The sequence below is a fragment of the Bufo gargarizans genome, chromosome 8 (assembly GCF_014858855.1).
Source record: "Bufo gargarizans isolate SCDJY-AF-19 chromosome 8, ASM1485885v1, whole genome shotgun sequence".
Lineage (NCBI taxonomy): Eukaryota > Metazoa > Chordata > Amphibia > Anura > Bufonidae > Bufo > Bufo gargarizans.
In genome coordinates, this window is record NC_058087.1 from 197,507,013 (window position 1) to 197,520,363 (window position 13,351).

The following is a 13,351-nucleotide window of genomic DNA, read 5'->3' on the forward strand; positions in this document are numbered from 1 at the left end:
CAGTACAGGATAAGTAATGTCTGTACACAGTGACTGCACCAGCAGAATAGTGAGTGCAGCTCTGGAGTATAATACAGGATGTAACTCAGGATCAGTACAGGATAAGTAATGTATGTACACAGTGACTGCACCAGCAGAATAGTGAGTGCAGCTCTGGAGTATAATACAGGATGTAACTCAGGATCAGTAATGTATGTACACAGTGACTCCACCAGCAGAATAGTGAGTGCAGCTCTGGGGTATAATACAGGATGTAACTCAGGATCAGTACAGGATAAGTAATGTATGTACACAGAGACTGCACCATCAGAATAGTGAGTGCAGCTCTGGGGTATAATACAGGAGGTAACTCAGGAGCAGTACAGGATAAGTGTCCAGGAAGAGTAATTATCAGACATTTATCGTCTTTGCATTTTTATGTATTTTATAGACTTATTAGCACAGAATTTAACTGGAAGCAAATGAAGCCAAAGTTCCTCGTAAAATCCACATTGCAGAATATTGTAAATGCAACTTAAAGAACGCATCAAACCTTATACTCCAGTTACAGCCAGAGCTGCATTCACAGTACTTCATGACTATGTTAAATGAACCATATACATCAACTGTTGAAATCCGTATGCTTTTAGTGTGGGAACCAGCAGAATCATGAATACAGCTCTGGGTATAAATAGAGTAGAATACATCAGGTAAGATCCCGATACCTTCTTTATTTATTGGCAGAGGACCAATCTGGCACCGCACCCCCCTGCAGTCTTCCGCTCCCAGTGAACCCCTTATTATGCAGAGGTCCCTGATTTTCTCCTCTGAAGTAGATGGTGTGAACCAGCTTTAAAGCCAAGATCTGCATTATGGCAGCGCATCCAGCAGAAGTGATTGGTTGTATCGGGGTTCTGTGAGGTTCAAGTAAGAATATTGAGGTTCTGCCCCAAAGATAGGGTGGTGGGACCCTACAACCGGAAAAATCGCCCCACAACTGCAGACAACCCTGTTTTCAGCAGTGCCACCGTGCCCGTTACTACTTCCATCGCCACTGTCTTCTCTGCTACAGCTGCCACTGCCGGCTGCGCTGCAAAGACGACAGTCCCCCTGGCTGCAGCGGCGCCGACCACCCCATATAAGCCCAGACCTGCGGTGACTCCCAGTGTAACAGCACTGCATGTGAAGCGCGTGGTGTAACTGGAGCAAAACTTTGCCTGCTCCTCTTGGAGATGAGACTCCAGTTCTTTCTGCAGCTCAGTGTGGTGGGACATGTTGGGACCTTGGATGGAGTCTTTGAACTTTGCGTTGAGTTCTGCTGCCTTCTCTGAGACCAGGGTCCTCATTGTGGATGGGAGAAGGTGGTTCGGCTACAGGGGGGAGAGAAAAGGACACAATGAAAAGCATCCGGCCATCGAGGTCAGCCCTCCACATTCACATCTCCAGCTCATCTGGGGTCTACATGAATGACAGGTCACAGGACATCATTCTGATGTCTTTCAGGTTCCCGGAAGATGGGATTTATCGTTTTACGCACAATGGAAGGTTTAAATGTATGGACAGAACAGAAGACCTTTCCAGGTGACTTACCTGCTTCTGCAGGAACTCCTGCAGCTCCTCCTTGGTGCCTTCAAGGATCTTTTGGTTTTTGATGGCATAAAACATCTGTGGAGTGAAGAAGATGCAATGAGGATGACGGTGTTACATGGATGGACCTTAGTGGCCATAGACAGTGGTCTATACTATAACGTCTGCACATCACCAGCCTCAAGCAGTGAAGGACCAGGAGTTTACTGGCTCCCAACTCCTCCGATCTGCTCCCCATCTCCTCAGTCTCTGTTCTCTCCCTTCCTCCTCCTACCTCCTTCATCTGTGGCCCCTCCCACCTTTTCATCTGTAGCCCCTCCCTAGTCTTCCTTCTGTGGCTCCTCCCTCCTCTTCCATCTGTAGCCCCTCCCTAGTCTTCCTTCTGTGGCTCCTCCCTCCTCTTCCATCTGTAGCCCCTCCCTAGTCTTCCTTCTGTGGCTCCTCCCTCCTCTTCCATCTGTAGCCCCTCCCTAGTCTTCCTTCTGTGGCTCCTCCCTCCTCTTCCATCTGTAGCCTATAGAGTGACGGAATGAACCATGCGGTGTGGATTTGTTTCACCCCCTCAGCCGCCATATTATATGTTGTAACTGGTGATATCGAGCAGAATCAGGCAGAATGATAAGAGCGTCTACCGCCCTGTAGTGCTGCTACATCCTGCCGGTTACAATGTATTCACCCTGTGATTGAAACTTATTTGTATCCTTCATTGTATCAGTTTTTAGTTACTGTATACACTCCAGGAGTTCTGTAACACTGCCCTCTACTGGTGATTGGCAGAACTACAGGACTATGATGACAGCAAGAGGTTTCCAAGATAATTAAAATCTCAGACAAGCCCGAGAATAGGTTAAAATATTAAACCGTCATATACTCCCCCCATAGTCCAGCACTGCCGCGCTCCTCCTGTCCCTGATTCTTTACAAACAGCAGCGGTGATATATACCGGGATACGGCATGAGACCACTGCAGCCAGTCACTGTCCTCAGCGGTCCACAGCTATCCCAGTACATGACCACTACAGCCAGTCACTGTCCTCAGCGGTCCACAGCTATCCCAGTACATGACCACTGCAGCCAGTCACTGTCCTCAGCGGTCCACAGCTATCCCAGTACATGACCACTACAGCCAGTCACTGTCCTCAGCGGTCCACAGCTATCCCAGTACATGACCACTGCAGCCAGTCACTGTCCTCAGAGGTCTACAGCTATCCCAGTACATGACCACTGCAGCCAGTCACTGTCCTCAGCGGTCCACAGCTATCCCAGTACATGACCACTACAGCCAGTCACTGTCCTCAGCGGTCTACAGCTATCCCAGTACATGACCACTTTAGCCAGTCACTGTTCTCAGCAGTCTACAGCTATCCCAGTACATGACCACTGCAGCCAGTCACTGTCCTCAGCGGTCTACAGCTATCCCAGTACATGACCACTGCAGCCAGTCACTGTCCTCAGAGGTCTACAGCTATCCCAGTACATGACCACTGCAGCCAGTCACTGTCCTCAGCGGTCTACAGCTATCCCAGTACATGACCACTGCAGCCAGTCTCTGTCCTCAGCAGTCTACAGCTATCCCAGTACATGACCACTACAGCCAGTCACTGTTCTCAGCAGTCTACAGCTATCCCAGTACATGACCAATGCAGCCAGTCACTGTCCTCAGCGGTCTACAGCTATCCCAGTACATGACCACTGCAGCCAGTCACTGTCCTCAGAGGTCTACAGCTATCCCAGTACATGACCACTGCAGCCAGTCACTGTCCTCAGCGGTCTACAGCTATCCCAGTACATGACCACTGCAGCCAGTTACTGTCCTCAGCAGTCTACAGCTATCCCAGTACATGACCACTGCAGCCAGTTACTGTCCTCAGAGGTCGACAGCTATCCCAGTACATGACCACTGCAGTCAGTCATTTTTCTCAGCGGTCAACAGTACCCCCCCCCCCTCCTCCTGCGCATACCTGCCAAGGGAAGGCTACTTACCTGCTTCCCAGCACCACTGGTTCCCAGCTCCTTCTCTCCTGGCCTCGGCTGCTCCGCTGTGCTCCGGGTAAACTTCCGGTTTGATGCTGCTGCAACCAATCGTTGGCCGAAGAGGTGACCTGGTCTCCTCTACCAACCCAATTACAAATGGTCACATGACACAAGGGGAGCAGCGATTGGCTGCAGTGGTGTCAAACCTACATACCCGGAGCACAGCGGAGCAGCCAGGGCCGGGAGCGATCTCCGCGCTGTGAACCTTTAGAAATCGTCTATTGTTGACACATCGTAACCAGTCGGTGATATCTTCAGAGCCTCCATCACTGACTACTGCACAATGAATTCAGAAAGCCCCCACCTGCCTACAAGCCCCTCCCACTTCTTATGTAGCTCCTCCCTTCTCATATTGGCCCTTACCCCAATGTCCTTTTTCTCATCGCAAACCACTGTAGATCTTCCCATCTGATAACCTCCTTCTCTGGCTCCTCCTGCCTTCTCCGATTATAACTCCTCCTATGGCTCCACCCACCTCTGCATCTATAGCTCCTCCCACTCACATCCTCTCTTGCTCCAGGTTCTGCAGGCTACACTGGGGTGAGGTGGAGCTGGTTCTGCTCTGTATATAGTAATAATCGCCGGATTTCACCGTACAGGAGCACGTGGTCGGGGTCTCCTGGTGTGAAGTCTGTAGACAGGTCCTTGTAGAAGTCACATCTTATCATAGGTTTTATAGGAGGACGTCACTCACCTCCATCGGGGTGGAGAAACCATATTTCTGCTGCTCCAGAACATCAACGAAAACCTAAACGAGAGATCAGTGCAGTGTCAACTGTAATCTGCACTAGTAGTCACAGCCCCTCCCCTCCGTGATACCTCTGTAGTCACAGCCCCTCCGTGATACCTCTGTAGTCACAGCCCCTCCGTGATACCTCTGTAGTCACAGCCCCGCCCCTCCGTGATATCTCTGTAGTCACAGCCCCACCCCTCCATGATACCTCTGTAGTCACAGCCCCACCCCTCCAAAAACAAACAAAAAAAAAAAAGAAAAATGAAAACTCCCCTCTCACCTGTAACATGGAGGGAATATGGCCGCAGGTCAGCACTTGTCCTGTTATGTCCGTCTTAGTCCGGTGCCACACTCCTCGCACCACATCCGCCACATACAAGCTCAGATTCTCCTGGAAATCCTCATCCATATCTATCAGGAGACATTACACGTGATCAGTGAGAATGTTACTGTGATATATGGAGGTTCAACTCATTTCAAGATATCGTGACCAAGACATCTAGAGAAGTCACATCAGATAATAAATGCTCCTTCGGGGGATAAAAATGTGGCGCTCATCATGTAATGTAACAAACGAAGGTCATCTACCATCCCCCACAAACCTAAATGGAGGTCACCTAACCTTGGATGATCTTCTAGGAGCAAGAGCATCATGGTTCTAAATTCTACATCTTTCCTCGTAGTCACCAAACTTGCATTCTTCCACCCCCGATCTAATTCCATTATGTCAGGCTCAAGTAACTGACCAGATCCCATATTCTCCCCATTACCCACTGTGTCAGAGGACCTCACCTTGGAGTCGTCCTTGGCTCTCTCCTGTGATGCCTTTGCCCGGGTGTGGGAGGAGGAAGCAGCGAGTGTGACTGCTCTTCAGACCCCATAAAACTTTGGGGTAACTACTGCCCTTCTGGAGCTTCTAACATGGATATAAAAAAAATGGAGACAACGTTTAATACGGCCATAGACATTAGATGAACAGTGGATGAACCTGATGACCTGCCAACCACCAAGGGTGTATGGAGATGTGCTGAATCTTCTCCAAGGAAAAGAATTATCAAGGAGTTGGATTTCAGAATGCTCGATCCTTGTAGCCAAGGTCCAGCGGGGACACATAGGGGGTCTGGTGGGGAGACACAGGGCTTAGTGGAGGGGGGCAGAGACATCTAGTGGAAGGAAGTGAATGGCTAGCAGGGACGGACTGGCAACTTAAAGTGGCCCATGGAAAGAAACTTAAAGTGGACTCATACCACAGTTAAGCACAAAATACATCCTCAAAAACTGCCACTGGCCAGCCGTATGGAGGGTTCAGATGGCCCACTGGCCATTCGCCCACCGAGAAGTTTCCCAGTAGAGTCTATGGCCAGTCTGCCACTGATGGCTGGCTTTACAGTCAGCTAAGGCAGCTTTCTCTTCTCATGGACCACACAGCATGAGCTGCCGTTATGGTCTCCACAACTTATAAACATCCTGTAAAATCTGATGTGACACTGGTAGAACTCTGACCATGTAGACTGAGATGGTCAGGAGGGCTTTCATGAATTTTCATACCTCAATTTCCCGACTGATGTAAAACCGAGCAGCATCTCGGCCACAATTGATGGAGTCATGCCAGTCTCTGATTAAAATGTCCAAGAACTGAAACAGCAAGAGAAGGGGCGACATTGAGCATCAGCTATAGAAAATAGAATGACACAAACCTTGTATAAACGCCCCCAACCAGAGGTCCAGCTCAAGCTCCTGAGATCACCAGCTGTTTACTGGTGCAGACAAGACAAGGTCACCTACAGGATCACCTACCTGTAATTGCTGAGAGCCAAACTCTTCTCCCATGTGGAGATACATCTGGAAGGATATGAGTTATGTCAGTTATTATCAACACTTGGCGGCGCTGTACACAGGACACACTCACATCCAATGGATCTCACAATCATACATCAGATGGACACATGAAAGTAATTTTCTGGAGGGCACTTAACCTGTTGGTGGAAAGTTAAAGCGGAACATGTCATACCCTTCTCCAAGCAGTCCAGTCATATCAAGCAATGGCCATTTCCTGGTTGCATCTCCTTGTACTGCATAATTTCTCTGCACTGCAACCAGACATGATGAATTGTGTTGCCCCCTCGTAAAATGAGTAAAATGCTAGGATCTCAACAGGACTCATACATCAGCCAAGAAGATCAAGGCGGACCTCCAAACGTCATTAAGATTTAGTGGTCTATCTCTAAATGCTCCATGCTGCTGCAAAGATCATCAAAAGATAAAAGTCTAGCCGGAGAAGTCATCATACCTATGTAGCCTGCCTTACACGAAGCCCCAAGAACCGGCCACATCCTCCATACAAATTCAAGAACTATAAATCTCTATCAAATTTCCAGTTTATATCTGAACCCCTGACAAAGCTTCCACAGTTCTACTTGTATGAGGTCCAGCACTCATTCTCCTGAGCATTACATCCATTCGTTCCAATCTACCTGTAGTCAAGGAAGTAGGTCAGTCTTATCTTTGGATATGCAGATAAACCAGTTACTTGCTCAGTCCTACACCCCTTTAGGAGTCATCTGAGAGCCGACATACTCCGATCAATGAGTCATGCAGAAATGCATTGTATAAAAAGGTCTATTCCATAAAATTCATCAGAAACCTTAGAAGGTCCAGCCATATGTCCAAACAACACTCACCTCCATGTAGTCCAATTCTGTCACCTTCAAGCTTCCAGCTACATTGAAAACCTGGAAAATACAACAGATTGTGAATTCTTCTCTGATTCTTACACCATAAGATCAACAATCCTTCATATTGTGTATGGCATAAGGAAGAGCTGGGAGATTTCTCACCAGGTGAGAGCTGAGGAGCATGGACAATGCAGACAACTTAATGCAGCTTTCCCGGTCGCCATCAATGTCCAGTGACCCCTCTGTGTCCAAAATGTAGACCGCAACCTGAGAAGAGGAAAACTGGGGTCAATGAGGAATGGAACTATAATAAAGTCATATGAATTGAGGTTCACAGGTGAGATGGACCATGAAATGGAGCACTTGGCTTTCCAGCCTTCTGGTAATGGTCAATATTTTTACAACCTAAGAATGAGAGAGCCCATAACCGAAATTTAGCTGGTGGATCTCACCTTCTCTCCTGTTTCGCCCAAGATGAAGGGTCTGTTCCAGATCCAAATGCCCTTTGTAGTGCTGTCTATGCCACTTCTCCATTCAAAGCCTTGGAGAGGCTCATCATCTGCTCCCAGACTGAACTCCTTGCCTTTCTCCTACAAGAAGTTATTCAATCCGTCAGGTTGAAACAAGATGATATAGCAAAGAATCCAGGTGAATACAATCCAAAGGCAAATTAGGGGCCTGATTTTGCCTGTGGGCCACCCCAAACCTACCAGTCACTGCATGAGACCAGGCAAGCCTCAAATTCATTTTCTGTCCCCAGGAAGCCCTGAATGCCCCCGCTTTCAAAATTAGTGGGCCATTGCCAAATGTGCCCAATAAATGTAGGAACTAGTATACAATATGGAAGTTGATGGACATAAGAGGGAGTTTTGGGGCCCTTTCTGCATAAAATCCAGATGTTTATGGCTTTGCATCTCTGTTATAATCTGGTGTTGTTGGAGATCACAGGGGAAATTAAATGGATTTTCTGGAAATTCCTAAAATAAAATTACTGATAATACTTAAATACTGCTATATTATAAACATATTCCCAAATACCTTTCATTAGATGCATCTTGGACTCCCAGGTCACTGCTGGGGGCAATGTTGTCCAAGTAGTACGCCACTTTTACAGACTGACAATAATACGCACCAAACCGAAGAAAGAAAAATTGTTAGGAAACATTCTTTCCTGTATATTTACTTGCATATAAAGTGCAGCCAAAAATTGTAGATTTTTGGAACTGGGGCCATGATTAAGAGGGACAGCCGGTGGCATCCGTATTGCCCCGCTAGAGGACCGGCGCAAGACGAACCACAGTGAAAACATTTGTCAAGAATGTTTTCATTAATCAACAATGAAAGTCAGAGGTTTAAAGACAATCCCACAGGTGATCCGGCAGAGTTATTCCCATGATCCACCAAGCAGCTTCCGGGAAACCAAAGTCTTTGGGTTCCGGGGGGAGTATGGTTGCAAAGCGAAAACTAAACTAATTGACGGAAGGGCACCACCAGGAGTGGAGCCTGCGGCTTAATTTGACTCAACACGGCAAACCTCACCCGGCCCAGACACGGAAAGGATTGACAGATTGATAGCTCTTGCTCGATTCTGTGGATGGTGGTGCATGGCCGTCGTGAGTTGGTGGAGCGATTTGTATGGTTAATTCCGATAACCAACAAGACTCCTCTGTACTAACTAGTTACGTGACCCCCGGCGGTGAGAATTGTGTTGACAAGACTCTTACGGGCGAGGGCCTGCTGCCGCTTTGTTGACGCTAGATAACCTCTGGGCGATTGCACGTCCCCGTGACATCCACGATCCATTTGGATGTCAGCCCTAAAAAATGTGGAGCAATTTTTCCACAAGGACCTTCTGGTATTGCACCGTTTTGCTTGTCCTCTCCACCAGAGGAATTGGAGATGATCATTTCTCTTTGTAGCGGGGGTCAAGAAGGGTGAACAACCAGTAATCCGTGTTGTCTAAAATGCGTATACCTCGGGGGTCACAGGAAAGGCAGCCTAACATGAAGTCAGACATGTGTGCCAGAGTCCCAACAGGCGAGACTTCGCTGTCATCATCAGGAGCTGAGCTGACCCTGTAAAAGATTGTAGGTGAGGACCTGCTGCCAAGCAGACCAATTAAAACATTGTGTGGACGAGGGATTGCTACCGAGCTGACCATTGTAAAAATTGTGTGGACGAGTGCCTGCTGCCGAGCTGACAATGTAAGAAAATTTGTGGGTGAGAGGTACAGCTCTGCGGTGGTGTCATGTTTGTCACCTAAGCAAATAAGCTTCATCACGGCCTGTTGCCGCTTCCCCACTGCAGTGCTACACTGCTTCCAGCTACTGACCAATGGCTGACTGCTGCTGCAAGATGATAATTCAGAGGTGGAGGAGGAGGAGAAGGAGGTGGAGGAGGAGAAGGGGGGGAGGCACTAATGTAGGTGGCGGCGGAAACCCCGATGGAAGTAGGGCTCGCAATCCTTGGCGTCGGTAGCACCTCTGCCATCCCAGGGTACGACTTGCTCCTGGCCTCCACAATGTTCACCCAGTGTTCCATCCGGGAAATGTAGCGTCCCTGGCCAAAAGCGCTTGCAATGTCGCTGCCACCACCGCCTAATAAATAATTAAACTGAATGAATGTCATTGATATTTGGGATGTGCACACGTTACACAGGAGATGTAGCGCAGGTAATGTAACTGTCCGCAACAGACACCGTCTACGGAAAAAGGACACTGGATGTCACTGATATTTAGGATGCGCACACGTTACACAGGAGATGTAGCGCAGGTAATGTCACTGTCCGTAGCGGACACTGTCTACGGAAAAAGGACACTGGATGTCCCTGATATTTTAGGAATGCACACTTTAAACAGGAGATGTGGCGCAGATAATTTAACTGTCCGCAGCGGCCAATTACACAGTATTTAGCGCAGGATGCGCTAAAAAAATATATATAGCTACTGTCACACACAATAGTCCTTAAAAGGACTCTATGGTCTCTGAAAAGTTTTTTGTATAAAAATCTTCCAGTAACACTCCCTACACTGTCTGTCCCTTCCTATGCTCAGCTCTCCCTGACTTAGGCCTCATGCACATGACCGTAGTTCTGATCCACATCCGAGCCGCATCCATTGCTCCGTTCCGTGGCCCCGCAAAAAAAATATAACATGTCCTATTCTTGTCCATTTTGCAGACAGGAATAGGCATTTCTACAATGGGTCGCCCATTCCGTTCCGCAAATTGCAGAAGGCACACGGGCGGCTTTCGTTTTTGGCGGATCCACGGTTTGCGGACCACAAAAATCGGCACGGTCGTGTGCATATAGCCTTAGAATCAGCCGAACATGCGTCATATAGCACCCGATGACGCATTCCGGCCAGCCAATCACTGTAATGCCAGTAGCTAACATGGCTACTAGCATTACAGTGAGGGCAATACTTACCTGCACGTTTATTAGCTGCTTAGCAGCCACGAAACGTGCGGGATTACCGCCATGTGCCGAGCATAGCGATGCTCGAGCCGAACTGATATTCTGCCGAGCATGCTCGCTCAACACTAACCAGCTGCATTCAGGATCATAATCCCTGACAAACAGAGCAGAGAGGAGGATGAGGCAGCTCTTTAGCTCAGTGCTCTGAAGTAACCCGTCCTGCTGTGTGATGAGGACAAGTTTTGTGTGTACTAATAGGACGGCGGCCATTTTATTGCCTCTGATGATCGCTCCCCAGACAAAACAATTCATTATTACTAATAAAAGGTATTTAGGAACATATTTATAGTAAAGTAATATTTAAGTATTTCCAGAAATTTTATGAATTCTCAGAGAACCCCTTTAAGCGTCACATGCCGTCCATTAGGCATCCAGTAATATTAATGGCCACCAGAGATCACTACAAATGACATCTACTATCCTGACAGATTGATATAAAAGTTTCTTATATAAGGACGCAATAAGTTTGTGCCCCCCTTGAGCTCCCCTCACCTGACTCTTCAAGGCTCTCATGATGTAATTCATCAGGAACGACTTCCCGCGCCGTTTTTCTCCGATGACGCAGAGCATGTAGACAGGGTAATTGCTTAGACGGCTGTCCATGAAGCAGTTGTAGACCACTGACTCGTCCAAGTGTAAGCAGCCGTTCCCGTCCGTCCACACCAGCTGCACAGGATAACCCTGCTCTGTGGCTCGTGGACGTTCCTGTGGGAACAATAGATGCGAGTGACGCCAGTTTCTCACTTTTGATTATATTTTCATGTTTTTTTATGCTGCTTCGTTACCGTCACACTGGTTTTCTCCTGGATTCCTTTTCTGATCTTGTCAATGAGGTTCATCAGGCGATAGTCGGGGACAATCTGATGTGGGGGGCACGGTGTCCTGCACTCGGGGCACAGGTAACCCCCCGATTGTGGGGCGCTCCAGTGTCTGGTTATGCAGTTTCTACAGAAGGTATGACCACAGACGATAGACACCGGGTTCTGTAGGTCATCGAGGCACACAGAGCAGGTGATGTCCTCCACCAGGGTCTGGAAGCCAATGGCGCCATCCGGAGGCAGGGGAGAGTCATTACTGAAGAAAGACAGAGGAAAAGAGATGGAATCTGTAGCTGCAATTGGCTAATTCTGTGGAGCACAGAGTGGGACAGTGCATCATGATGGCGTGGAGAAGAACAGTGTGGCTATGCTGGCAGTGGAATAGGATAGTGTGGCTATGCAAGCAGGGAAGGAGGACAGTGAGGCTATGTTTCTGGTGGAGGAAGACAATATGTCTATGTTACTGGTAGGGCTATGTTGCTGGTGGAGGAGTGGGATAGTGTGGCTATGCTGGCAGTGGAATAGGATAGTGAGGCTATGCCAACAGGGAAGGAGGACAGTGAGGCTATGTTTTTGGTGGAGGAAGACAATATGTCTATGTTACTGGTAGGGCTATGTTGCTGGTGGAAAAGGACAGTGCGGCTATGCTGCTGGGGGAGGAGGACAGTGCGGCTATGCTGCTGGGGGAGGAGGACAGTGCGGCTATGTTGCTGGTGGAAAAGGACAGTGCGGCTATGCTGCTGGGGGAGGAGGACAGTGCGGCTATGCTGCTGGGGGAGGAGGACAGTGCGGCTATGCTGCTGGGGGAGGAGGACAGTGCGGCTATGCTGCTGGGGGAGGAGGACAGTGCGGCTATGCTGCTGGGGGAGGAGGACAGTGCGGCTATGCTGCTGGGGGAGGAGGACAGTGCGGCTATGCTGCTGGGGGAGGAGAACAGTGTGGTTATGTTGCTTTTGGAGGGAAGGGACAGTGCGTCATGATCGCAGGGAGCAGTGTGATTATACTGGCAGTGGAATGGAATAATGCAGCTATGTTGCTGGTGGAATCATTTTGATAAATCTCCCACCAGGAATCCTGACGAAGGCCTTTCTGGCAGTGGAAAGGGATAGTGTGGCTATGCCAGCAGGGAAGGAGGCTGCACTCTGATATATAGTCTTTTCCAGCCGCGGTGCCGGATTATTGGACGGGGTGTACCCTTTGCTGTAGGTGGCACAGGCCTCTCACCTGACAGGCTGGCCCATCTCACTGGCTCTGGACACTCGCTCCCTCTTCGGCCTTCGTTTTCCTCTTTTCCTCTGGGGCTCAGGCTGTGGTTGTGCTGCCCTCAGGGAGGCGTGAGGTTCCGGCCTTTCTACCTCCATGTTTGCTATCGGCCTCTGCACAGCCCCTCCAGTCAGCTGTGTGTGAGCAGCTGCTCTTCCTATTCCTGCTCTACACCCCGCCTCCCTCTGATGCAGCAGGGCCGAGCTTGTCTTTTAACTCTTTCAATTCTGGAATATGATCACTTGAGGTTAATATGGTCAATTCTACAAGGTGGGATCCGTTCTCTGCCCGGATGCTGCACAGTGTGCAAGGAAACATCTCATGAATCTAAAGGGCCAGTGTCCAAACTTCTGGGAATCGAGCAGAATCATCGCAATAAGTTCTGCAACCGCGTCATGGACTTTTGGGGAGATTTATCAAAACTGGTGGAAAGGAAAGCTGACCTTATTGTCCTATAGCCCAATCAGATTCCATCTATCATTGTACAAAGGAGAAGGAGGACAGTGAGGCTATTTTTCTGGTGGAGGAAGACAATGTGACTAGGTTACTGGTAGGGCTAGGTTGCTGGTGGAAGAGGACAGGGGGGTTATGTTTCTGGCAGAGGAGGACAGGACAGTTGTGTTTCTGGTGAAGGAGGGCAGTGCGGCTATGCTGGTAAGTGAGCATGACAGTGCAGCTATGCTGCTGGGGAGGGAGGACAGTGTGGCTATGATGCTGGGTGAGGAGGACAGGGAGTGTCCTCTAGTGGTGACTGTATTATCTGTATGTAGTGAGCTCCCTCTAGTGGT

General features: G+C 48.8%; 1 protein-coding gene across 1 annotated transcript; it reads right to left on the bottom strand.

Moving 5' to 3' along the window:
* Positions 1–401: 401 nt before the first annotated feature.
* Positions 402–12,740, bottom strand: LOC122944365 (RING finger protein 112-like). Its single transcript, XM_044302544.1, has 13 exons — positions 12,525–12,740; positions 11,268–11,556; positions 10,975–11,187; positions 7,460–7,597; positions 7,170–7,274; positions 7,014–7,064; positions 6,130–6,174; positions 5,881–5,967; positions 5,125–5,248; positions 4,613–4,743; positions 4,294–4,347; positions 1,570–1,644; positions 402–1,349 (listed from the first exon to the last, which is right to left on the bottom strand). Exons 1-13 carry the CDS (start codon positions 12,659–12,661, stop codon positions 951–953), a joined length of 1,848 nt encoding a protein of 615 aa, XP_044158479.1. The 5' UTR covers positions 12,662–12,740; the 3' UTR covers positions 402–950.
* Positions 12,741–13,351: the final 611 nt, after the last annotated feature.